Source organism: Salvelinus alpinus, chromosome 20 (assembly GCF_045679555.1).
Source record: "Salvelinus alpinus chromosome 20, SLU_Salpinus.1, whole genome shotgun sequence".
Lineage (NCBI taxonomy): Eukaryota > Metazoa > Chordata > Actinopteri > Salmoniformes > Salmonidae > Salvelinus > Salvelinus alpinus.
In genome coordinates, this window is record NC_092105.1 from 10,329,844 (window position 1) to 10,356,131 (window position 26,288).

The following is a 26,288-nucleotide window of genomic DNA, read 5'->3' on the forward strand; positions in this document are numbered from 1 at the left end:
GGGAGAAAGGAGAAAATCTCCACATAGAAGAAATGAGTAGACCTGTGCCACCCCCGAGACGGCCAGATGCTCTCAGACTATGAGATAAAACGCAGTCAGATGAAGAGAGAGCAGCTGGACTAGCAGTGTTCTCTGGGGTGATCCATGTTTCCGACAGAGACTTAAAGTCAAGGGACTGAAGTGCAGCATAGGCTGAGATGAACTCCGAGTTCTTGACTACAGATCTGTAGTTCCAAACGTTGCCAGAGACCAGGAGTTCCACATGGGTTGTGCGCACAGGGTACATTAAGTTAGAAGGGTTGCAGGCAAGGGTGGGGCGTGTTTGTAAAGCCTACAGGGAGAGGAGCGAACAGGTATAGCAAACACACACATAGTTGCCAAAGCTACAAAAGAGCAAAATGAGATCATATGAAAATAACTAGGTAAGATAGTCAAGTGGTGTGGAGTCTTCCTCTCCTTCCTTCCTTGAACAACTCGGCAGAAAACCTCAAAAGAACCGTCTTTGTTTTCGGCGACAGTCTTCGTTTTGCGACAAGACCCCAGCTGACACGAACGCAGATTACAGCTGCCGATAACAAATCAGAGGAGACTGAAGTACTAATACTAATTGCTAATTGCCTTGCAAAGGTGAAGAGCACACCTCCCGGCAGTGGTGGAAAAAGTACTCAAATGTCATTCCTCAGTAAAAATGACTCAAGTAAAAGTGAAAGTTATCCAGTAAAATACTACTTGAGTAAAAGTCTAAAAGAATCTGGTTTTAAATGTACTTAAGTACAGTGGTAGAAAAAGTACTCATTCGTCATACTTGAGTAAAAGTACAAAGTAAAAGTAAATGCTACACATCAAATTCCTGATATTAAGCAAACCAGACGGCACGGTTTTCTTATTATTTTTAATTACGGACAGACAGGGGCACACTCCAACACTCAGACGTCATTTACAAACACACTATTTGGTGTTTCGTGAGTCCGCCAGATCAGAGGCAGTAGGGATGACAAAGTGTTATATTGATAGTTGCCATAATTCTGTCCTGGCGGAGCATTTTTAAGTACTTTTAGGTGTCAGGGGAAAAGTATGGAGTAAAAAGTACATTATCTTCTTTAGGAATGTAGTGGAGTTAAAGTAAAAGTTGTCAAAAAAATAGATAGTAAAGTACAGATACGACAAAAAACAACTTAAGTAGTACTTTAAAGTATTTGTACTTACAGTGCCTTGCAAAAGTATTCACCGCCCTTGGAGTTTTTCCTATTTTGTTGCATTACAACCTGTAATTTAAATGGATTTTTATTTGGATTTCATGAAATGGACATACACAAAATAGTCCAAATTGGTAAAGTGAAATGAAAAAAATTACTTGTTTCAAAAAATAAATAAAAAAACAACTGAAAGTGATGCATGCATATGTATTCACCCCCTTTGCTATGAAGCCCCTAAATATGATCTGGAGCAACCACTTACCTTCAGAAGTCACGTAATTAGTTAAATAAAGTCCACCTGTGTGTAATCTAATTGTCACATGATCTGTCATATGATCTCAGTATATATACAATTGTTCTGAAAGGCCCCAAAGTCTGCAACATCACTAAGCAAGGGGCACCACCAAGCAAGTGGTACCATGAAGACCAAGGAGCTCTCCAAACAGGTCAGGGACAAAGTTGTGGAGAAGTACAGATTAGGGTTGGGTTTTAAAAAAATATCTGAAACTTTGAACATCCCACGTAGCACCATTAAATCCATTATTAACAAATTGAAAGAATATGGCACCACAACAAACCTGCCAAGAGAGGGCCGCCCACCAAAACTCATGGATCAGGCAACGAGGGCATTAATCAGAGAGGCAACAAAGAGACCAAAGATAACCTTGAAGGAGCTGCAAAGCTCTACAACGGAGATTGGAGTATCTGTCCATAGGACCACTTTAAGCCATACACCCCACAGAGCTGGGCTTTACGGAAGAGTGTCCAGAAAAAAATAAGCAAACATGTTTGGTGTTCACCAAACGGCATGTGGGAGACTTCCCAAACATATGGAAGAAGGTACTCTGGTCAGATGAGACAAAAAATTTAGCTTTTTGGCCATCAAGAAAAACGCTATGTCTGGCGCAAACCCAACACCTCCCATCACCCCAAGATTACCATCCAGTGAAGCATGGTAGTGGCAGCATCATGCTGTGGGGATGTTTTTCATTGGCAGGGACTGGGAAACTGGTCAGAATTGAAGGAATACGCTAAATACAGGGAATTTCTTGAGGGAAACCTGTTTCAGTCTTCCAGAGATTTGAGACTGGGACGGAGGTTCACCTTCCAGCAGGACAATGACCCTAAGCATACTGCTAAAGCAACACTCAAGTGGTTTAAGGGGAAACATTTAAATGTCTTGAAATGGCCTAGTCAAAGCCCAGACCTCAATCCAATTGAGAATCTGTGGTATGACTTAAAGATTGCTGTACACCAGCGGAACCCATCCAACTTGAAGGAGCTGGAGCAGTTCTGCCTTGAAGAATGGGCAAAAATCACAGTGGATAGATGTGCCAAGCTTATAGAGACGTACCCCAAGAGACTTGCAGCTGTAATTGCTGCAAAAGGTGGCTCTACAAAGTATTGCCTTTGGGGGGTGAATGGTTTTGCACGCTCAAGTTTTTTTGTCTTATTTCTTGTTTGTTTCACAATAAAAAATATTTTGCATCTTCAAAGTGTTAGGCATGTTTTGTAAATCAAATGATACAACCACCCCAAAAATCTATTTTAATTTCAGGTTGTAAGGCAACAAAATAGGAAAAATGCCAGGGGGGGGGGGGGGGGGTGAACTTTTGCAAGCCACTGTAAGTCCTTCACACCACTGCCTCCTGGTACTAGTTGCTGATTGCCTAGGAGAGAAGAAACCACTCCCCCCCAATACAGCTACTGATTACGAAAAAAACAACAGTCACAAATTGCCCTGCCCCATAATCCTGGTTGATGTGTCAACAATCATCAGCAAATTACGAGCAGTCAGCAGTTCACACACCAAGTAGGACACTGGGAAGACAGGCAGCACTTAAAGGAGATGTCCCTAGCACTTTTGACATTCTCTCGTTGGGTTAAGCCACAGAAGAAGAGTAGCCAGCAGTTAAAGTTGACGTTTTTCTGTGTCGGTCGACCTTCTCTGTCTGGAATGAACAGGTATACCTTCTCTGTCTGGGGTGGACAGGTAGACCTTCTCTGTCTGGAATGGACAGGTAGACCTTCTCTGTCTGGAATGAACAGGTAGACCTTCTCTGTCTAGAATGAACAGGTATACCATCTCTGTCTGGAATGAACAGGTATACCTTCTCTGTCTGGAATGAACAGGTAGACCTTCTCTGTCTGGAATGAACAGGTATACCTTCTCTGTCTGGAATGAACAGGTATACCTTCTCTGTCTGGGGTGGACAGGTAGACCTTCTCTGTCTGGAATGGACAGGTAGACCTTCTCTGTCTGGAATGGACAGGTATACCTTCTCTGTCTGGAATGGACAGGTAGACCTTCTCTGTCTGGAATGGACAGGTAGACCTTCTCTGTCTGGAATGGACAGGTAGACCTTCTCTGTCTGGAATGGACAGGTAGACCTTCTCTATCTGGAATGGACAGCTAGACCTTCTCTGTCTGGAATGAACAGGTAGATCTTCTCTGTCTGTGGTGGACAGGTAGACCTTCTCTGTCTGGGGTGGACAGGTAGACCTTCTCTGTCTGTGGTGGACAGGTAGACCTAACTTTTGAAAGTACCATGCTCAGATTCCTAATGACGTCTCAGATTAAATTATTTGCAAAAAGGGACTGTTTCGTTGCAAAGAAGACACACTGATTTTGCATTGGAGACATATGATCAGATGAATATATAGGCCTGTCTCTCTGTCGGTTGTTAGCCTGTCATTTTGGTCATTTGTGTGGAATTAAAAAAGATTCTGCAAACATGATGATAGATTCAAGCAATGTTTACTATGAAGGAGATCTTTGCACCCCTACTGTTGTCCACGGTGGTCTGCAAACCCACAACCTTCTGGCCCGCAGTCCTGTGCGCTATAAAAATTCCTGCGTGCACCGTCACATTCAGGGCAGTCTCTGGGAGCACGTGCTCGCAATTTGTCAAATAAATCACTTCAAAAAGTAGGCTACCTGTGAACATTCTTCCACTCCAAAATAATTGCAGCATTCAAACAGTTCATGTACACTCACGCCATTTGATGAATGGAAATAGACATCTGTTTACAAAACACCAAGAAGTGTTTTACACCACTGCCGGTAACTGACCCTCCACTAGGCCTACACCACTGCCGGTAACCGACCCTCCACTAGGCCTACACCACTGCCGGTAACTGACCCTCCACTAGGCCTACACCACTGCCGGTAACCGACCCTCCACTAGGCCTACACCACTGCCGGTAACTGACCCTCCACTAGGCCTACACCACTGCCGGTAACCGACCCTCCACTAGGCCTACACCACTGCCGGTAACCGACCCTCCACTAGGCCTACACCACTGCCGGTAACCGACCCTCCACTAGGCCTACACCACTGACGGTAACTGACCCTCCACTAGGCCTACACCACTGCCGGTAACCGACCCTCCACTAGGCCTACACCACTGCCGGTAACTGACCCTCCACTAGGCCTACACCACTGCCGTTAAACGACCCTCCACTAGTCCTACACCACTGACGGTAACCGACCCTCCACTAGGCCTACACACCACTGCCGGTAACCGACCCTCCACTAGGCCTACACCACTGACGGTAACCGACCCTTCACTAGGCCTACACCACTGATGGTAACCGACCCTCCACTAGGCCTACACCACTGACGGTAGCCTACCCTCTCGGGTGCTGAGGAGTACTTTTCTCTGTTCATAAAGGAGTAAGAAAGGCCTAGTTCACAAATTTTGTGGAAAATGTGGTTTTATATGTACAGTTGAAGTCAGAAGTTTACATACACTTAGGTTGGAGTCATTAAAAATAATTTTTCAACCACTCCAGAAATTTCTTGTTAACAAACTATAGTTTTGGCAAGTCGGTTAGGACATCTACTTTGTGCATGACACAAGTAATTTTTCTAACAATTGTTACAGACAGATTATTTCACTTATAATTCACTGTATCACAATTCCAGTGGGTCAAAAGTTTACATACACTAAGTTGACTGTGATTTTAAACAGCTTGGAAAATTCCAGAAAATGAGGTCATGGCTTTAGAAGCTTCTGATAGGCTAATTGACATAATTTGAGTCAATTGGAGGTGTACCTGTGGATGTATTTCAAGGCCTACCTTCAAACTCAGTGTCTCTTTGCTTGACATCATGGAAATATCTGAATAAATCAGCCAAGACCTCAGAAAAAAAATGTAAACCTCCACAGTCTGTTTCATCCTTGGGAGAAATTTCCAAATGCTTGAAGGTACCACGTTCATCTGTACAAAAAATAGTACGCAAGTGTAAACACCATGGGACCACGCAGTCGTCGTACCGCTCAGGAAGGAGACGCGTTCTGTCTCCTAGAGATGAATATACTGACCTCAATCCTATAGAAAATTTGTGGGCAGAACTGAAAAAGCGTGTACAAACAAGGAGGCCTACAAACCTGACTCAGTTACATCAGCTCTGTCAGGAGGAATGGGCCTAAATTCTCCCAACTTATTGTGGGACGCTTGTGAAAGGCTACCCCAAATGTTAGACACAAATTAAACAATTTAAAGGGGACGCTACTAAATACTAATTGAGTGTATGTAAACTTCTGACCCACTGGGAATGTGATGAAAGAAATAAAAGCTGAAATAAATAATTATTTCTACTATTATTCTGAGATTTCACATTCTTAAAATAAAGTGGTGATCCTAACTGACCTAAGACAGGGAATTTTTACTAAGATTAAATGTCAGTAATTGTGACTTCAACTGTACATATACATGTATATATATATACAGTACCAGTCAAAAGTTTGGACACACCTACACATTCAAGGGTTTTTCTTTATTTTTACTATTTTCTACATTGTAGAATAATAGTGAAGACATCAAAACTATGAAATGACACATATGGAATCATGTAGTAACCAAAAAAGTGTTAAACAAATCAAAATATATTTCAAATTTTAGATTCTTCAAAGTAGACACCCTTTGCCTTGATGACAGCTTTGCACACTCTTGGCATTCTCTCAACCAGCTTCATGAGGTTGTCACCTGGAATGCATTTCAATTAACAGGTGTGCCTGGAATTTCTTTCCTTCTTAATGCGTTTGAGCTAATCAGTGTGTAATCAGTTGTGTTGTGACAAGGTAGACAAGGTAGGGGTACAGAAGATAGCCCTATTTGGTAAAAGACCAAGTCCATATTATAGCAAGAACAGCTCAAATAAGCAAAAACTTTACTTTAAGACATGAAGACATGAAGGTCATTCAATCCGGAAACATTTCTTCAAGTGCATTTGCAAAAACCATTTGGCGCTATGATGAATCTGGCTCTTATTAGGACTGCCACAGGAAAGGAAGACAAAGAGTTACCTCTGCCTCAGAGGATAAGTTCATTAGAGATACCAGCCTCAGAAACTGCATGAATAAGGCTCTCATGGTCAAATTGCTGCAAAGAAACCACTACCAAAGGACACCAATAAGAAGAAGTGACTTACTTGGTCAAAAAAACACGAGCAATGGACATTAGACCGGTGGAAATCTGTCCTTTGGTCTGGAGTCCAAATTTGACATTTTGGTTTTAACCGTCGTGTAAGTGAACGAATGATCTCTGCATGTGTGGTTCCCACCGTGATGCATGGAGGAGGAGGTGGGATGGTGTGGGGGTGCTTTGCTGGTGACACTGTCTGTGATTCATTTAGAATTCAAGGCACACTTAACCAGCATGGCTACCACAGCATCCTGCAGCGATACACCATCCCATCTGGTTTGCGCTTAGTGGGGGCTATCATTTGTTTTTCAACAGGACAATGACCCAACACACCTCCGGGCTGTGTAAGGGCTATTTGACCAAGAAGAAGAGTGATGGAGTGCTGCATCAGATGACCTGGCCTCAACAATCCCCCGACCTCAACCCAATTGAGATGGTTTGGGATGAGTTGGACTGCAGAGTGAAGGAAAAGCCGTCAACAAGTGCTCAGCATATGTTGGAACGCCTTCAAGACTGTTGGAAAAACGTCCCTCAGGAAGCAGGTTGATAGAATTCCAAGAGTGTGTAAAGCTGTCTGTCATCAAGGCATAGGGTGGTTACTTTGAAGAATCTCAAATATAAAATACATTTTGATTTGTTTAACACTTTTTTTGGTTACTACATGATTCCATATAGTACAATGTAGAAAATAGTCAAATGAAGAAAAACCCTTGAATGAGTAAGTGTGTCCAAACTTTTGACTGGTAGTGTATACATTATTTTTTTACCAGTGGGTGCTGCACCAAACTCCGCACCCTACGTCTCCCGGCTATGCCTGTGCATACACATTCAAAGCCAGTGCAAAACTTGACTCCAAGCCATCCAAATCTTTTTTATTTTGCTGCTTGAGCTCTATGCACATTGAAAACAGGCTTAGAGGTCTTTCATACTGCCTGCCTATTTTTAATTCTAAAGCGGTGGGATTGGTCACACTTCGTCTCATTTAGCATGGGGAGCTGTGGGTTATAACTCTTCCGCCACGGCAGGATGTGGAGCTGTGAGGAAGGAAAGCGGGAGGCAACAAGCGCGCCTGCTTGACTTTCAGCACAGTTCAGAGAAGCTGATGTTGTTGCTGTTGAGAGGAGGCATTTTCACCATTTGAGGTGATCTAATCTGTTTAGTAAAAGTGAAGCGGCTTGGCTCTGTAAAACTAACCAACTTAACCTGCGGGCTTTGAAAATGATGCGTGGCATTTTAACAGGTTGGCATCGTTGGATTTTTGGATTCATAACACTAGATATGTTATTTGTCTCCCTGGCTGAGTCTGAGGGAAATACTCTGAAATACCAGACCAAAGAGGAGCGAAGTCCAGGAACAGTGATCGGAAACCTGGCCAAGGACATGTCCTTGAGTCGCTCTTTTAGCTCCAAGACTAATTTTAGAATGATGAAAAAATTCAACAATTCTTTTGTCAGGGTGAGAGAAAGCGACGGGGAGCTTACTGTCGGGGAAAGGATTGACAGAGAGAGAATCTGCAGGCACACTTTACAGTGTCTCATCACTTTTGATGTTGTCAGCTTTTCAAAAGAGAGGTACAATTTGATTCATGTCGAAGTGGAGGTAAAAGACATTAATGATAACTCTCCGGAGTTTCCAAACAAGGAATATACAGTGGAGATCTCTGAAAATGCTGATGTGGGGTTCCGTATTTCTTTGGACCCAGCCGAGGACGCAGACGTTGGATCAAACTACATCCAAAGCTATCAAATTTCTGTCAACAGTCATTTTTCCATTGATGTGCTTTTGAGAGCAGATGGGGTTAAATATGCGGAGTTGGTGCTAATGAAAGAGTTAGACAGGGAGACTCAGTCATCTTATGCGATGGAGCTTATTGCCACCGACGGAGGAAACCCATTTAGCTCGGGTTCAACAAAAATAACAATAAAAGTGACAGACTTTAATGACAACCGTCCTGTTTTTGACCAGAATAATTTCTCGGTCACTTTGCCCGAGGACGCACCGGTTGGATTCGTTTTATTGGACTTAAATGCAGTTGATCCAGATGAGGGTTTAAACGGAGAGGTGGTCTATGGATTCGGAAAACAGGTTTCTGCGGAGATCCGAGCACTTTTCGAAGTGTACAGTAAATCCGGGCGCCTAACACTCAAGAACCCAGTGGATTTTGAGACCAAGAAAACATATGAGTTAGACGTGCAGGCGACTGATCTAGGAGCCAACCCGATCCCCACTATCTGTAAAATAATAATTAATGTCAAAGACGTTAATGACAATGCCCCAGAAATAAGTATTACGCCAATGACCTCCATCTCAACGGGCATCGCATATATCAGCGAGACCGCAGACAAGGACAGCCTAGTGGCGCTGATCAGCACCGCGGACAGGGACTCGGGCGTTAACAGCCAGGTCCATTGCACCTTATATGGGCATGACCATTTCAAACTTAAACAGGCCTATGAGGACAGCTACATGATTGTCACCGCAGCAGCCCTGGACAGGGAGAAGATAAGCGAGTACAATTTAACTGTGATGGCTGAAGATTTCGGGTCACCTCCATTGAGAAAAATCACACAATACACCATAAGGCTAAGCGACGAGAATGACAACGCCCCACACTTTACTAAACATGTCTATGAAGTTTCTGTCGTAGAAAATAATGCACCAGGGGCATATATTACAACTGTTGAGGCCAGAGATGCAGACTTGGGGACTAATGGCAAAATTACATTCAGACTATTAGACAGTGTTATAATGGGATCACCTGTCAACACGTTTGTATCTCTAAATGCAATCTCTGGTTCAATATATGCACTGAGAAGCTTCAACTATGAAGTCATGAAACATCTGGAGGTACGCATCCAGGCAAGCGATGGGGGGTCACCCCAGCTTCAGAGCAGTGCCATCATCAATCTAAAAATAGTTGATCAGAATGACAACGCTCCGTCCATCACGGAGCCCATCCTTAATAAGGGATCTGCTGAGGTTTTCCTGCCCAAACATGCACCTGCAGGTTATGTTGTAACCCAGATAAAGGCCACGGATGCTGATGAAGGCATAAACGCGCAGCTGTCTTACAATATCACAGAGGGGGGACACTTGGGTTTCTCCATTAACAAGGTTACTGGGAAGTTACATGTGAGTTGTGAGCTGAACCACGACCTGTCTGAAACACTGAGAGTCCTTGTGGCTGTCAACGACAATGGAACACCTTCTCTGACCTCCACAGCCACTATACACCTCACTCTCATCGAAGGCACCCCTCCCAGTGTTCCTGCTATGGTCCAAAACGACAGCGAGGAAGTCTTTCAATGGGACATGTCCATAGCCATTATCATTGCCTTAGCAGGGAGCTGCTCCCTCCTCTTGCTAGGCATCATCCTGATCACTACCACCTGCAGTCGACACAAACGGGAGAAGAGAGAGGCGGGATGCAATGACAAAGTAGACATACAACATGTGGAGAATGGGGAGAGCAGCCATATTGATTCATTGATCACCAACCACAAAAGCAATGCGTTTGATGTGCACCCTTTTCCTGAGAAAGCACTGTTGGCCTCCAGCAACACAATAAAAACAGCCCCAGGTGATGGCAGGCAAGAACAAGAGTGTGACTTTGACAATAGGATAATGGAGAGTAAATTAGAGGTAAGTCGTTGTGACTCACTGCATGGATTGGCTGTTTTGTTGTAGTATTTTCACCATCACAACTTCTATGTGTGAGTATTGTGTTTGCCTCTTCACAGGGTTATTCAACACTGCCCGGCTATAGGAAAGAAACCCTCCGACCCATAACCATATGGAAGGGCAACTCATTCACAACCATCTCAGCCAGAGATCCTCAGTTCAGTGGGAAGGACAGTGGGAAAGGAGACAGTGACTTTAATGACAGTGACTCTGACATCAGTGGAGATGGACACAAAAAAGACTCCCCACCGATAAACAGTAAGTACTACTAATCAATCACAGGATGTTCATGTGATTTTAGACACAGTAATGACACATTATAAAAAAAATCCATAAAAGGCATCACCCTCTGTGATGTTCTCAAGGTCTTTATGGTCAGATGTTAAATGATAATAGTGTATCATAAAATCCAGGCTATTATACCCCAACATATGCAGCACGGTTCACCAAGGGCTAACAGTTTTGGCTGTTGTTTCCACAGGTCTCTGGGCCTGCACCAGTGAGTGTAAAATCCTAGGCCACTCAGACCGATGCTGGAGCCCTTCAGCCTCTAGACCCAACACCAGCCTCTCCCACGGACCACACCTCTCAACCTTCTCCAAGACAGCCTCGTTGCCACGAAACACTCTGCAAAGAGACACCTACTACCAACAGGCTCACCTACCCAAGACCAACGGTCTGCAAAGCGTCTATGAAAAAGTCCAGCACCAAGAATTTGATTATATTCTGGTTTGTCCACCAACACCAGCCAGGATACTAGAGACTGGTGAGATATCCCTCCCGGAGTATGGACACTCTTAAATTAAATGGACAATAATCAAAGCTAATGTAATGAGTCATATGCATCTTTAAATACTGTATAGCCTATTGTTTCAATGTTAGTGTTACGGTAAGTGTTTTGTGTGATTGTTCCCATATACTGTATACTGTATGACTGTTTATTGTATAACGTGTCATATGCAAGATTTTATAAATGAAGAATATATTTTTTCATAATGATTCAATGTAAACTACAAATGTATTATAAATTTGGAAGAGCATGTTTGAACTTTTACTATTTAAAAGCATGGCCATTGGACCTTTAGGCTGAAAGAACCCTTTGTCAAGTGGGAAACAATCAATATCAAAATATGAACATGTTTGTTGTAAATTTTGTCACTAAGTCGCACAAATAAATATTTGAAACCAAATTATTGTTCTGTATGTAAAAAAAAAGACAGCTTAAATCTACAGTGTGCTTCCATACATTCATTCAGTTTGATTGAGTGAGAAATCAGCTCATGCAGTAGGTTACGACAGGCAATATATTGCCTGATAGCAACGTTAAGTTACATTACAGTTACGTTACGTTGCTTAACTTCATCCAAATTAGATAAGGCATGATTTCAACAGAGGTTGCAACTTAGAAACGCTAAATGACCAACGTTACATGTCGGCTGTATGGTGTTGATCCTTGTCTAATACGACTCAGAGGCATGACTCTATATAGGATGACTATAGTTATCACCTCTGAGGGAGCAGGATGACTCTATAGTTATCACCTCTGAGGTAGCAGGATGACTCTATAGTTATCACCTCTGAGGGAGCAGGATGACTCTATAGTTATCATCTCTGAGGGAGCAGGATGACTATAGTTATCACCTCTGAGGGAGCAGGATGACTCTATAGTTATCACCTCTGAGGGAGCAGGATGACTCTATAGTTATCACCTCTGAGGGAGCAGGATGACTATAGTTATCACCTCTGAGGGAGCAGGATGACTCTATAGTTATCACCTCTGAGGGAGCAGGATGACTATAGTTATCACCTCTGAGGGAGCAGGATGACTCTATAGTTATCACCTCTGAGGGAGCAGGATGACTCTAGTTATCACCTCTGAGGGAGCAAGATGACTCTATAGTTATCACCTCTGAGGGAGCAGGATGACTCTATAGTTATCACCTCTGAGGGAGCAGGATGACTCTATAGTTATCACCTCTGAGGGAGCAGGATGACTCTAGTTATCACCTCTGAGGGAGCAAGATGACTCTATAGTTATCACCTCTGAGGGAGCAGGATGACTCTATAGTTATCACCTCTGAGGGAGCAGGATGACTCTATAGTTATCACCTCTGAGGGAGCAGGATGACTATAGTTATCACCTCTGAGGGAGCAGGATGACTATAGTTATCACCTCTGAGGGAGCAGCATGACTCTATAGTTATCACCTCTGAGGGAGCAGGATGACTCTATAGTTATCATCTCTGAGGGAGCAGGATGACTATAGTTATCACCTCTGAGGGAGCAGCATGACTCTATAGTTATCACCTCTGAGGGAGCAGGATGACTCTATAGTTATCACCTCTGAGGGAGCAGGATGACTATAGTTATCACCTCTGAGGGAGCAGGATGACTATAGTTATCACCTCTGAGGGAGCAGGATGACCCTATAGTTATCACCTCTGAGGGAGCAGGATGACTATAGTTATCACCTCTGAGGGAGCAGGATGACTATAGTTATCACCTCTGAGGGAGCAGCATGACTCTATAGTTATCACCTCTGAGGGAGCAGGATGACTCTATAGTTATCACCTCTGAGGGAGCAGGATGACTATAGTTATCACCTCTGAGGGAGCAGGATGACTCTATAGTTATCACCTCTGAGGGAGCAGCATGACTCTATAGTTATCACCTCTGAGGGAGCAGGATGACTCTATAGTTATCATCTCTGAGGGAGCAGGATGACTATAGTTATCACCTCTGAGGGAGCAGGATGACTCTATAGTTATCACCTCTGAGGGAGCAGGATGACTCTATAGTTATCACCTCTGAGGGAGCAGGATGACTATAGTTATCACCTCTGAGGGAGCAGGATGACTCTATAGTTATCACCTCTGAGGGAGCAGGATGACTCTATAGTTATCACCTCTGAGGGAGCAGGATGACTATAGTTATCACCTCTGAGGGAGCAGGATGACTCTATAGTTATCACCTCTGAGGGAGCAGGATGACTCTATAGTTATCACCTCTGAGGGAGCAGGATGACTCTATAGTTATCACCTCTGAGGGAGCAGGATGACTATAGTTATCACCTCTGAGGGAGCAGGATGACTCTATAGTTATCACCTCTGAGGGAGCAGGATGACTATAGTTATCACCTCTGAGGGAGCAGGATGACTCTATAGTTATCACCTCTGATGGAGTAGGATGACTCTATAGTTATCACCTCTGAGGGAGCAGTATAACTATAGTTATCACCTCTGAGGGAGCAGGATGACTCTATAGTTATCACCTCTGAGGGAGCAGGATGACTCTATAGTTATCACCTCTGAGGGAGCAGGATGACTATAGTTATCACCTCTGAGGGAGCAGGATGACTATAGTTATCACCTCTGAGGGAGCAGGATGACTCTATAGTTATCACCTCTGAGGGAGCAGGATGACTATAGTTATCACCTCTGAGGGAGCAGGATGACTATAGTTATCACCTCTGAGGGAGCAGGATGACTATAGTTATCACCTCTGAGGGAGCAGGATGACTATAGTTATCACCTCTGAGGGAGCAGGATGACTATAGTTATCACCTCTGAGGGAGCAGGATGACTCTATAGTTATCACCACTGAGGGAGCAGGATGACTACAGTTATCACCTCTGAGGGAGCAGGTTGACTATAGTTATCACCTCTGAGGGAGCAGGATGGACATAGGGACTGGCTAGACATTTAACCACATGAAATTCCAATTTAAGGTTTTGGAGACTGACACATTCTTCTGAACCATAATAAGCCATGCCTGATTAGAAGGCCAGATGAAACCAATCTCTGACAGGGTCGGGGTAGCCCCAATGTCACTACAATGTAATGATCAGGGGCCAGCTAGGGTAGCTTGAACCAACTTGTTACAAAGCAAGATTATTACCTCCTGTGCCATAAAGGTCAGGACCTCTTGGCCAAAGCTGTGGGAAACTTTAGCGTACCAGGGCTTACTTATCTGAACTTCTTGTGGATTCATTCCATGAACACCTGTAACAGTTACATATCTCATTAGTGCAGACATTTAAGAACTGGCATACTAACCCTATGCCAAAACAGTTATAAAAATTGATAGCATGTAGCCAGGCTGTGGTCTGTGTATTAACCTCATGCTTCAACTTGTTGAACTACATGGACTGTAGACAAACCATTAAAGAACACCACCGTGTTGTGAAGACTTGATATGAATTCACTGCAATTCCCTTTTGCTGCCAAAGCACCATTTCCTCAACTACCTTAATTTCTCTTGCCCTCCGCCAGTGGCACGTCACGTCATTCACAATGAAGTTTTGAAACTGGACTTGTGGCCCTTTTGACCAACATAATCAACACCGGTGGCCATTATACAGACGGCATCATGGGCGAGACTTCTGAAAAAGTCAAAATTTCACAGGACTTTCAACAATGCCTACCACCTGTGTGACAACCCTCCCACTCTGTCTGCCGAATTCTTTCTCTTTGCTCTTGTTTTCCTTATTAGGATGTCGGTGGGCGGAGCCGGGAGGGTCGTCAGCGAAATGGGACAAACCTGGGCCCAGGTGTGTCCCGGGATAAATACACCTCTTCCCCATTCATTGAGGAGACTCTCTCCATGCAGACACACTGTTGGATGTTGGTTGTGGCATTTTGTTTGTTTGCTTTGGACCCTTTCAACACCCGTCATTATCACATCTATGCACACAACCACTCACTTACACTACTGACTACGTACACCATTCTTTATTCTATATAGGTTACTTCAGTAATTAAATATATTTTTGTTATTCCTTATCTCCATGTTTTCTCCCTTTTTGTTACGGGCTTTGAGCTGGTTCGTGACACCTGTAAGTAGCCTAAATGCAATAATTCCAATAAATTTTCCTGGGCGCTGTAGTCTATTATCTTATTTTGAGTTTGCGAAGTTTGAATTGCAAAGGGAAAATGATTTTCTCGTGGGGCTTTGCTTTGATATTGACTGTGTGCGTTGCTGCTCACTTAGCATTCTGACCTTTCTAAAGGCATACAGTATCAAGGCACAAGGCGGGACCCAGATGCAGACACAGGAGGCAGATGGTTGGAGTCTTACAATGTTTATTAATCCAAAGGGGTAGGCAAGAGAATGGTCGTGGACAGGAAAAAAGGTAAAAACCAGATTTTGTCCTATAGGTACCGAAGGGCAGGCAGGATGATCAGGCAGGCGGGAAAGTAGTCCAGAATCAGGCAGGGGTCAAAACCGGGAAGACTATCAAAAAGAGAATAGAAAAGGAGTACGGGGAAAACACGCTGGTTGACTTGACTAAACATACAAGACGAACTGGCACAGAGAGACAGGAAACACAGGGATAAATACACTGGGGAAAATAAGTGACACCTGGAGGGGGTGGAGACAATCACAGGAACAGGTGAAACAGATCAGGGCGTGACATACAGTTTGTCGGCTGCGAAGCCTCCTGTTGCTGTTGGTCATCTCTTGAGATTTGGGGTTGCGGCTCTCGTCGCCGGGGCAGTGTTGATGCTTTGCGGATCCATTAGAGCTTTTTACCTTTGGAAAGTCAGTGACAAAAATGTAAGACTTAATTTATCCTTCATGTGCCTCAATATGGGTCATTTTATTATGTAATTTACCGTTTAAAATGCAGACGAGACAGGTAAACCTACCTCAACGTCAGGTGGGAGATTTTTGATGGTCTACCTGTACCCTGGGACCAAGTGGTATGCTGCAGGCGCTGCACCTTTTTCACTGTCAAGCACAGTAGAACATCAAAAAATATGATATCTTAGTTAACAAATCTCTGCATAATGTCTATCATTCATCATAAAACAACTATCTAATATAGCCTGGCAGTGAATGGTGTGTTGGACATTGGAAATTACATTTAGATTTGCTGGTCGGAATCCTATTAAACATCTGTTAGATAATTACGTTATTTCGATACCAACCTATTGAATTTCACATTAGAATCACATAGCTTTGATGTGAATATTTTGGGCATGTAACTAAGGCCTGGTGGTGGTGACTGTCTCATTAGAGATACTTGAATATTTATTTATGTAATAATGGGCTCACCTGTAGGGCAAAACATCTCAGGATAGATCCATGTCAAGGCCCTGCTGCCCTCCCTCTGAGACGTTCTATTCAAATCAGCTATGTGATTGGACTACACATCATACGGTCTTTTAAGTGCTGCACAGGAGAACACGAGGAGGGAGGCAGTTTGAAGTATTGTGTCATGGCAGGACCTTGCAGTGAATATTACTGTTAGAAAGCCTCCTGCCATATCTTCAGCTATTGTAATTGTAGTTTTGGGTTCTACAACTAGGGGTATTGACCATGTGTAGTTGATAGCTGGCAAGTTAGATGTGTTTACTGTATGTATTATGCATAACCTTGAATATCCTTGCAACTGTAATTTTTTTCTCAATCTCATTAGATGTACAATGTACATTACAGTATGAGTGTCAATGGAAAGGTGGAGGAGGGGTCCATGGAAATCGATTCCAATAATAATCTGGAAATGTTCCGAACTGGGAGTGAGTAAAAATGACGAGGAGTTGGAGATTTATGACTTTCATACTGTGAAGTTGTCCTTATTTTCTCTTTGAAGTAGTTCAACTGAGAGTTGGCATGTGTTGCAAAGTTGTGAGTGTAAATATCCCATCTCTGTGACTCTCTGTGACTCTGTGACTTACAGGAATTCAGTTCTCTGGAGGGGAGAAGCATTATACTAAATCTCAAATCAAGACATTCCAGAGGTCAAGACACTCAACAAGGAGTCACTGTGTCACGATCGTCTTGAGGTGAAAGAGTGGACCAAGGCGCAGCGTGATAATAAGACATCTTCTTTAATGAAGACAAACAAAAACACTTACAAACTAACAAAAAACGATCGTGAAGCTAAACAAACTACGTGCACACATGCAACAGACATAGACAATTATCCACAATAGCCTAATGCCTATGGCTGCCTTAAATATGGCTCCCAATCAGAGACAATGATAGACAGCTGTCTCTGATTGAGAACCATTCAGGCAACCATAGACATACCTAGACACCTACACTAAACACAACCCCATAACCTCTACAAAACCCCCTATACAATACAACCACCCAAGACGAGACAAATACACACAAACATCCCCCCTGTCACACCCTGACCTAACCAAAATAATACAGAAAACAAAGATAACTAAGGCCAGGGCGTGACACACTGAGGTTTGACCTGGTACGGTGAGCTTTACTAAACATAACTTAAACATAATGTTAGAACTGAATATATTACTAACTTTATGCTAAAGTATAGACCCCCCCCCCCCCCCCCATCTGTTCTAGATACTCAAGGACATGTCAATAATCCAGTAGTCGATTGGGCTTTATAGAAACAAATATATTTTGAAATGGAATGACATTTTAATGCCCGATTGATAAGCCTGTGGACATAATGTAGGAGTAATGGCACGATGAGGTGTATTTCGCACAGTCAGGAAGGCGAAATAATGCCAGTGAAGTTTGACGAGAAGTCTCTGATCTGGGTAGCTGCTGACCGGCCCCTGAAGAACAGCAGCTTCCTCAGCACAAGATCCTGGACCTCTGTGGAGACCTGCCCATCTTCTGGCTCCAACCCACATATCCTAAAGGTTCCTCTCTCATGGCTCCTGCTATTCACATGGCTCAGTGATAGAATAAGATATATAGTTGTTATATAACGAGATTATAGATTGAGATAGAGATATTCAGGTAACTGATTATAGATTCTGATAGAGGTATTCAGCTAACTGAGATTATAGATTGTGGTAGATATATAGTTGTTATATAATGAGAATATATATTGTGATAGAGATATTCAGGTAACTGAGATTATAGATTGTGATAGAGATGTTTAGGTAACTGAGATTATAGATTGTGATAGAGACGTTCAAGTAACTGAGATTATAGATTGTGATAGAGATATTCAGGTAACTGAGATTATAGATTGTGATAGAGATGTTCAGGTAACTGAGATTATAGATTCTGATAGAGGTATTCAGCTAACTGAGATTATAGATTGTGGTAGATATATAGTTGTCATATAATGAGAATATATATTGTGATAGAGATATTCAGGTAACTGAGATTATAGATTGTGATAGAGATATTCAGGTAACTGAGATTATAGATTGTGATAGAGATGTTTAGGTAACTGAGATTATAAATTGTGATAGAGATCTTCAGGTACCTGAGATTATAGATTGTGATATAGATATGCAGGTAACTGAGATTATAGATTGTGATAGAGATAAAGTTGTGATATAAAGAGATTATAGATTGTGATATAGATAGTCAGGTAACTGAGATTGTAGATTGTGATGGAGATATTCAGCTAACAGAGATTATAGAGATTCTGGAGCGGCGACTGAAACTGCGTTTTACACCACCATCAACATAAAAACAAATTATGGAATTTCTCATCGACAAATGATGTCGCATCCCTCCAATAGAGTTCTAGACACTAGTAGAATCTATGCCAAGGTGCATTGAAGCTGTTCTGGTGGCTCGTGGTGCCCAACGCCCTATTAAGACACTTTATGTTGGTGTTTCCTTTATTTTGGCAGTTACCTGTCGTTATTATAGAATGAGATGTGATAGAATGTAAACTAGTTACCTGTAGTTATTATAGAATGATATGTGATAGAATGTAAACTAGTTACCTGTAGTTATTATAGAATGATATGTGATAGAATGTAAACTAGTTACCTGTAGTTATTATAGAATGAGATGTGATAGAATGAGATGTGACAGAGATGTGACAGGAGTGTTGTAGAACAGGGAATCCTCATTTACAGTAGAACTGTCCTGATCATCCACCTAATAGTAAACACAGATCAGTCAGTGAGCTGCAAACATTATTTACATGCTTTTACCATTCCGATTTGTGTTTCAAAAGTTAGTGAGACACTGAACACACTCAAGGTATTTGGAGACTTAAACCAAAAAAAACTACTGTCTTACATTTAAAAAAATCATGATCTTGAAATATGCAAGGAATCCTTGATATCATTGTAACTAATTAAATTATTCAGCACGACTGAGCGAGACCGAGTGTATGTAGAATTGTGCTCGGAGGACATGTGTGGTGTCTAGTGGTTGTTGACCCAATACCCATGCCTCCTGTGGCTGCCTGGAACAGATGGAGAGAGGAGAACGAGAGACACACAGAGAGCCAAGCGTCAGTTTGACATGGAGGATTTTGAGGCAGCTGCTGAGGAGAAGAACACAGTAAGTCATGCAGAGAATAGCACCTCCACGGAGGAGGAGGAGGAGGGGGTGGAGGAGGAGGGGGAGGAGGAGGAGGGGGGAGGAGGAGGAGGGAGGAGGAGGAGGAGGAGGAGGAGGAGGTGGAGGAGGGGGAGGAGGAGGAGGAGGAGGAGGAGGGGGAGGGGGAGGAGGGGGAGGAGGAGGAGGAGGAGGTGGAGGGGGAGGAGGGGGAGGAGGAGGGGGAGGAGGAGTCCGTGGACTCATAAGCTCTACCTACAACCCAGAAAACCCTACCATGTAATGCTGAGAATATTGTATACTTTAAAGAGGAGTTGTTTTCTTCAAGCTTTGATATGATTTTATCCCCCCCTGGTTTTCTTTGTAAGACACAGTACTTCACTGAACGGTGAGTTTGGATGTCTGTGTGCTACAGTAAGTGATCTGTGCAAACCCACGTTCAATGATCACACAATTTGTTGTAATTGGGTGGGTAGGTGTTAGATGGCAGTAATCTAAAGTCACTAGCAGTAGGTGATAACAGACACCCCATGTTCATGGCCCTGTGTTTCACAAACTGAAGTGAAAATCATTACCCTCTTAGCCACTGCACGTTGAATAAGGCATATTAGAACCGTGGGCTATGATTCAGCTCGTTAGAACCGTGGACTATGATTCAGCTTGTTAGAACCGTGGACTATGATTCAGCTCGTTAGAACGGTGGGCTATGATTCAGCTCGTTAGAAACCGTGGGCTATGATTCAGCTCGTTAGAAACCGTGGGCTATGATTCAACTCGTTAGAAACCTTGGGCTATGATTCAGCTCGTTAGAAACCGTGGGCTATGATTCAGCTTGTTAGAAACTTGAGCTATGATTCAGCTCGTTAGAAACCTTGGGCTATGATTCAGCTTGTTAGAAACTTGGGCTATGATTCAGCTCGTTAGAAACCTTGGGCTATGATTCAACTCGTTAGAAACCGTGGGCTATGATTCAGCTCGTTAGAAACCGTGGGCTATGATTCAACTCGTTAGAAACCTTGGGCTATGATTCAGCTCGTTAGAAACCGTGGGCTATGATTCAGCTCGTTAGAAACCGTGGGCTATGATTCAGCTCGTTAGAACCGTGGGCTATGATTCAGCTCGTTAGAACCGTGGGCTATGATTCAGCTCGTTAGAACCGTGGGCTATGATTCAGCTCGTTAGAACCGTGGACTATGATTCAGCTTGTTAGAACCGTGGGCTATGATTCAGCTCGTTAGAAACCGTGGGCTATGATTCAGCTCGTTAGAACCGTGGGCTATGATTCAGCTCGTTAGAAACCTTGGGCTATGATTCAGCTTGTTAGAAACTTGGGTTATGATTCAGCTCGTTAGAAACCTTGGGTTATGATTCAGCTCGTTAGAAACCGTGGGCTATGATTCAGCTCGTTAGAAACCGTGGGCTATGATTCAGCTCGTTAGAAACCGTGGGCTATGATTCAGCTCGTTAGAACCGTGGGCTATGATTCAGCTCGTTAGAACCGTGGGCTATGATTCAGCTCGTTAGAACCGTGGGCTATGATTCAGCTCGTTAGAAACCGTGGGCTATGATTCAGCTCGTTAGAACCGTGGGCTATGATTCAGCTCGTTAGAACCGTGGGCTATGATTCAGCTCGTTAGAACCGTGGGCTATGATTCAGCTCGTTAGAACCGTGGGCTATGATTCAGCTCGTTAGAACCGTGGGCTATGATTCAGCTCGTTAGAACCGTGGGCTATGATTCAGCTCGTTAGAAACCGTGGGCTATGATTCAGCTCGTTAGAACCGTGGGCTATGATTCAGCTTGTTAGAACCGTGGGCTATGATTCAGCTCGTTAGAAACCGTGGGCTATGATTCAGCTCGTTAGAACCGTGGGCTATGATTCAGCTCGTTAGAACCGTGGGCTATGATTCAGCTTGTTAGAAACCTTGGGCTATGATTCAGCTCGTTAGAACCGTGGGCTATGATTCAGCTCGTTAGAACCGTGGGCTATGATTCAGCTCGTTAGAACCGTGGGCTATGATTCAGCTCGTTAGAACCGTGGGCTATGATTCAGCTCGTTAGAAACCGTGGGCTATGATTCAGCTCGTTAGAAACCGTGGGCTATGATTCAGCTCGTTAGAACCGTGGGCTATGATTCAGCTCGTTAGAACCGTGGGCTATGATTCAGCTCGTTAGAACCGTGGGCTATGATTCAGCTCGTTAGAACCGTGGGCTATGCCTAAAAGAGGATCGTTGGAAAACTGAAAAGAAACGATGTACTGTATATCAAGATCACGTGAAAACATCGAGCAGAAACATAAATAATTTACCTATCACTCCACAGTGCGATCGGGAGTGAGAGGAGGGTGCCATGACCTTTGATCCCATGCTAGACCACCAGGGGATTTGCTGCTCAGAGTGTCGACATAGCTACACCCACTGTCATAGGATATGCGAACCCTTGGGCTCCAACTACAGAGGCTGCCAGGTATCTTACCGAGATATTCTGCCTTGCCGCTGGTGGGTGACGTGCATATTAGGGGTTGTATAAGTAGTACACACCCACTTCCTCAAGCCAAAAACACCAAAGGTCTTAAAGGTCATGTTCTGTAAGCAACAATGTCATTTATATGCAGATATTTATTGTGTAACTTTGTATTTGCTTGCAAATACCTGATAGAGTCAGGTGAGTTATGTTTGTTAGGATGAGACAGGGACTACAGCTCATGATTTAGTAAGAAAAACACCCGTTAAGACAAATTTCCACCTGGACCCTTGAGGCGATGTTTAACATATACAGCACGTATACCTTCTCTGCAGGCAATACTTCTCTGCAGACAATACTTCTCAGCAGGCAATACTTCTCAGCAGGCAATACTTCTCTGCCGGCAATACTTCTCTGCAGGCAATACTTCTCTGCAGGCAATACATCTCAGCAGGCAATACTTCTCAGCAGGCAATACTTCTCAGCAGGCAATACTTCTCTGCCGGCAATACTTCTCAGCAGGCAATACTTTTCTGCCGGCAATACTTCTCTGCCGGCAATACTACTCAGCAGGTTAATACTAACCAGCAGGCAGTATTTCTTTGCAGGCAATACTTCTCAGGAGGCAATACTTCTCATCAGGCAATACTTCTCTGCAGGCAATACTTCTCAGCAGGCAATACTGTACTTCTCAGCAGGCAATACTGTACTTCTCAGCAGGCAATACTGTACATGTCAGCAGGCAATACTGTACTTCTCAGCAGGCAATACTGTACATCTCAGCAGGCAATACTGTACATCTCAGCAGGCAATACTGTACTTCTCAGCAGGCAATACTGTACTTCTCAGCAGGCAATACTGTACATCTCAGCAGGCAATACTGTACTTCTCAGCAGGCAATACTGTACTTCTCAGCAGGCAATACTGTACATCTCAGCAGACAATACTGTACTTCTCAGCAGGCAATACTGTACATCTCAGCAGGCAATACTGTACTTCTCTGCAGGCAATACTATACTTCTCAGCAGGCAATACTGTACATCTCAGCAGGCAATACTGTACATCTCAGCAGGCAATACTGTACATCTCAGCAGGCAATACTGTACTTCTCAGCAGGCAATACTGTACTTCTCAGCAGGCAATACTGTACTTCTCAGCAGGCAATACTGTACTTCTCAGCAGGCAATACTGTACTTCTCAGCAGGCAATACTTGAAAAAAAATACATAAAAACAAATGTAGCACAGCAGTTTGCAGCTTTTGATTTAGAAATAAACATACCTTGTTTCTTTCTTCCCCTTTCAACATATCTTTTCAGTAAACAAAGCCTACCAATACTTTTTTTTGCACAGCACTGTATTTGATGAAAAGTATGGAAACGAATACAGTGATCTTTATAAATGCTTAATGAAGATAATGTACAGTTTCTATGACTGATACGGTTATGTTGTAATGTTACCTCTGTTACTATAGTACAGTACATAGTGATTTTCATGTCGATCTATCTATTCAACGTCTGTTCTGTTTCCTCAGCAGTACGGGGCCCTGCAGTTAAAACTGATGTGACAGCAATGGTTACCACAATTCCCATCACAATTCAGCACCAGGTTGAAGGCAATGTAATTTGTGCACGTTGACATCTTCGTTGATGTGAACTAATGTGAAATGGGTGTCAGGGCAACTGCGAGGACGTTTGAGTAAAAATGACATTTCAGTAGAAACAACAGGAGAAAGGCATGGAGGGAGGTTAAGCAACCACATATCGTGATCACAACGTTCCAGGCCAGAACATTTCCCCACCGCAACCGAGATTGGAATACATCTTAAATGTTTCCACATCTAGAAACCAAAGGAAATCAGAGCAGCCTATCCAAAAGCCACATGTCACCTTCCTATATAAAAGGATCACACTGAGATCGAGTCGATGTCACACGGGACGATCCCTGCCCGTCGAATTACAACAGATGTGAAATTCCATCCGATTTGTCTGTAAAGCGCCCATTGAAAGCATGTAACAGTGTAAATACGAAAACAAAGAGATGCTTGTCTTGGTGCAGAGGTCTTTCCTGTTTTCAGGGGGGGGGGGGGGGTCCGTGGTGCTTATCACATCTGCAGTGCCACTGTGCCTCCGTAGGCTATACAATATTAATCCCCCTCCCACGTCTGCAGATGCACTTAAAGGAAGGTGACATGCATGACATATCCAGGACCTCCTGATGGCTCGTGTTCTGGAGTGCAACCTCTAAAGAGAGGGCCCAAGTACCCTGAAGTGATGTAAATTTGCAGAGGGAGTCCAATTTCCATCACTGTGCTGTCACTGCCAAGGTCATTAAACTAAATCAACCCGCCGAGTGTCAGACAGCTCCCATTTTAAAGTCCCCTCAATAATAGAGCTATACTTGTACTGCAGATTGCAGAACCGTATTGAATCTCTGACCCGACAGCACCAAGGAGCAAGATTAGCCTCGGCTATTTCATCTCTTGGAAATCACAGTCAGAAAAGTGTGTATGAATATGAGGTTACCAGAAAATAATGAATTGATCATTTTGACTCTATTGGATGTCTGAATGATATGAACTTTAGTAAAATACGTGTCAGACCTACTCTACATGGAACCTACGTCATTTCTTTTTTATTTAACTAGGCAAGTCAGTTAAGAACAAATTCTTATTTTCAATGACGGCCTAGGAACAGTGGATATATCATTGTTAATGAAAAGACACTAGGGAAAACATTCGGACTCCATAGACAGCCAGAGAAGAAGACAGGAAATACTACCACAAGAAAAGAAAAAAAAGCATTTATACTGAGAGAAATCCATTGCCCAGAACAACAGAAGTTATGGTATCCCCGGGCCGCGTTCTAAGAAATGAGTTTTCTTTCACCCCCCTTAGAAGAGAAATGTGCCGCTGTAGAGGAGAAAGAGATGAATGTGTTGCAGGAGCAGCAGCCCCAGTTTGAGACAGTGGGGCCTTTTCTTGTTGTTGTCTCCCCTCTGGAGCCATGCTTACCCAGGGAGCCCTTCAGGCCAGGGAACAAACAGGCCTTTCTGAACACTGACCCACTGTGCCCAGCAGCCAGACAGCAAACCTCCCCTCCCATGTTAATGGAAACCATAGACACAGAGTCCACCACAGCCCAGGGACGGAGGGTGCCAGTGTCACGCCCTGACCATAGTAAGCTGTTTATTCTCTGTGTTGGTTGGGGCGTGATAGTGACTTGGGTGGGTCATCTAGGTGTTTTTGTATTTCTATGGTGGCCTGATATGGTTCCCAATCAGAGGCAGCTGTTTATCGTTGTCTCTGATTGGGGATCATATTTAGGTAGCCATTTCCCCATGGTTATTCGTGGGATCTTGTCTACATTTAGTTGTCTGAGTGCACAACAGTAGCGTCACGTTTCGTTTGTTCTCGTGCTTTATTTGTTTTGTTTAGGGAGTTTCGGGTTTATTAAAATGATGTGGAACTCTACGCACGCTGCGCCTTGGTCCATTCATTACGACGACCGTGACAGCCAGCCTTTTCTTGCATCCACCTGCACTTTGATTATCGCCCATCGAAACAAGGACAGGCTTTTTTTTCATTCACAGGTATTCACAGGCACCTATATACCTCAATGTAGTACAATGTAGACAGTTTAGCCTAGTAACAATTTTATTTGATACATGTGGTCTGAGTAATCAAGCTTCTCCACTTTCGGGGAATTTGCAGTGAATATATTGGTTTGTCTATTGGACATGGCTTCCTTTCCCGGGACACTGGTTGAATCAACGTTTTTTCCACGTAATTTCGATGAAATTACATTGAACCAACGTGGAATAGACGTTGAACTGATGTCTGTGCCCAATGGGTTGTTGTTGCATCTAACACATTAGTAGCCGAGCCACTCTGGCAGGCATTCACTGCATTTGATTGCATGTTTGCCATTACATCCAGACGTGAACAGAATAAACGGTAGTGACAGTCCGTTTTGCACCTAACCCAGTACACAGAAAACCTTTTACATCTGCTCATTATGTTTACCCACAAGAGAGCACTGAAATGCTTTCATTGTTAGTGGCATTTTCAGAAAAGAGCCCTAACACGACTTGATTTTTTTTTGCCATGGCAACATCAGCATCTAGACGTTACTTTTATTTTCTCTGGTATGGTGAGAATGAGCCTGGTTTTGGTACATGGATTAAAAGCTTTTTAATCCCATGGTTGAGTGACCACTAGCAGCTCTGCCTAGTGATCTGACTCTCCCTGCTGTTTGCAGGTCTCTCTGAAGTTGTCCTG

At 43.4% G+C, this 26,288-nt stretch overlaps 1 protein-coding gene and 1 pseudogene across 1 annotated transcript; both read left to right on the forward strand.

Annotated features, from left to right (window-relative positions):
* Positions 1 to 7,605: 7,605 nt before the first annotated feature.
* On the forward strand, positions 7,606 to 11,498 carry LOC139546284 (protocadherin-8-like). Its single transcript, XM_071354470.1, has 3 exons — positions 7,606 to 10,269; positions 10,368 to 10,566; positions 10,790 to 11,498. The coding sequence occupies exons 1-3, from the start codon at positions 7,846 to 7,848 to the stop codon at positions 11,107 to 11,109; spliced, it is 2,943 nt and encodes a 980-aa protein (XP_071210571.1). The 5' UTR covers positions 7,606 to 7,845; the 3' UTR covers positions 11,110 to 11,498.
* Positions 11,499 to 14,800: 3,302 nt separating this feature from the next.
* On the forward strand, positions 14,801 to 23,576 carry LOC139547284 (leukocyte cell-derived chemotaxin 1-like; annotated as a pseudogene).
* The last annotated feature ends 2,712 nt before the right edge of the window (positions 23,577 to 26,288 follow it).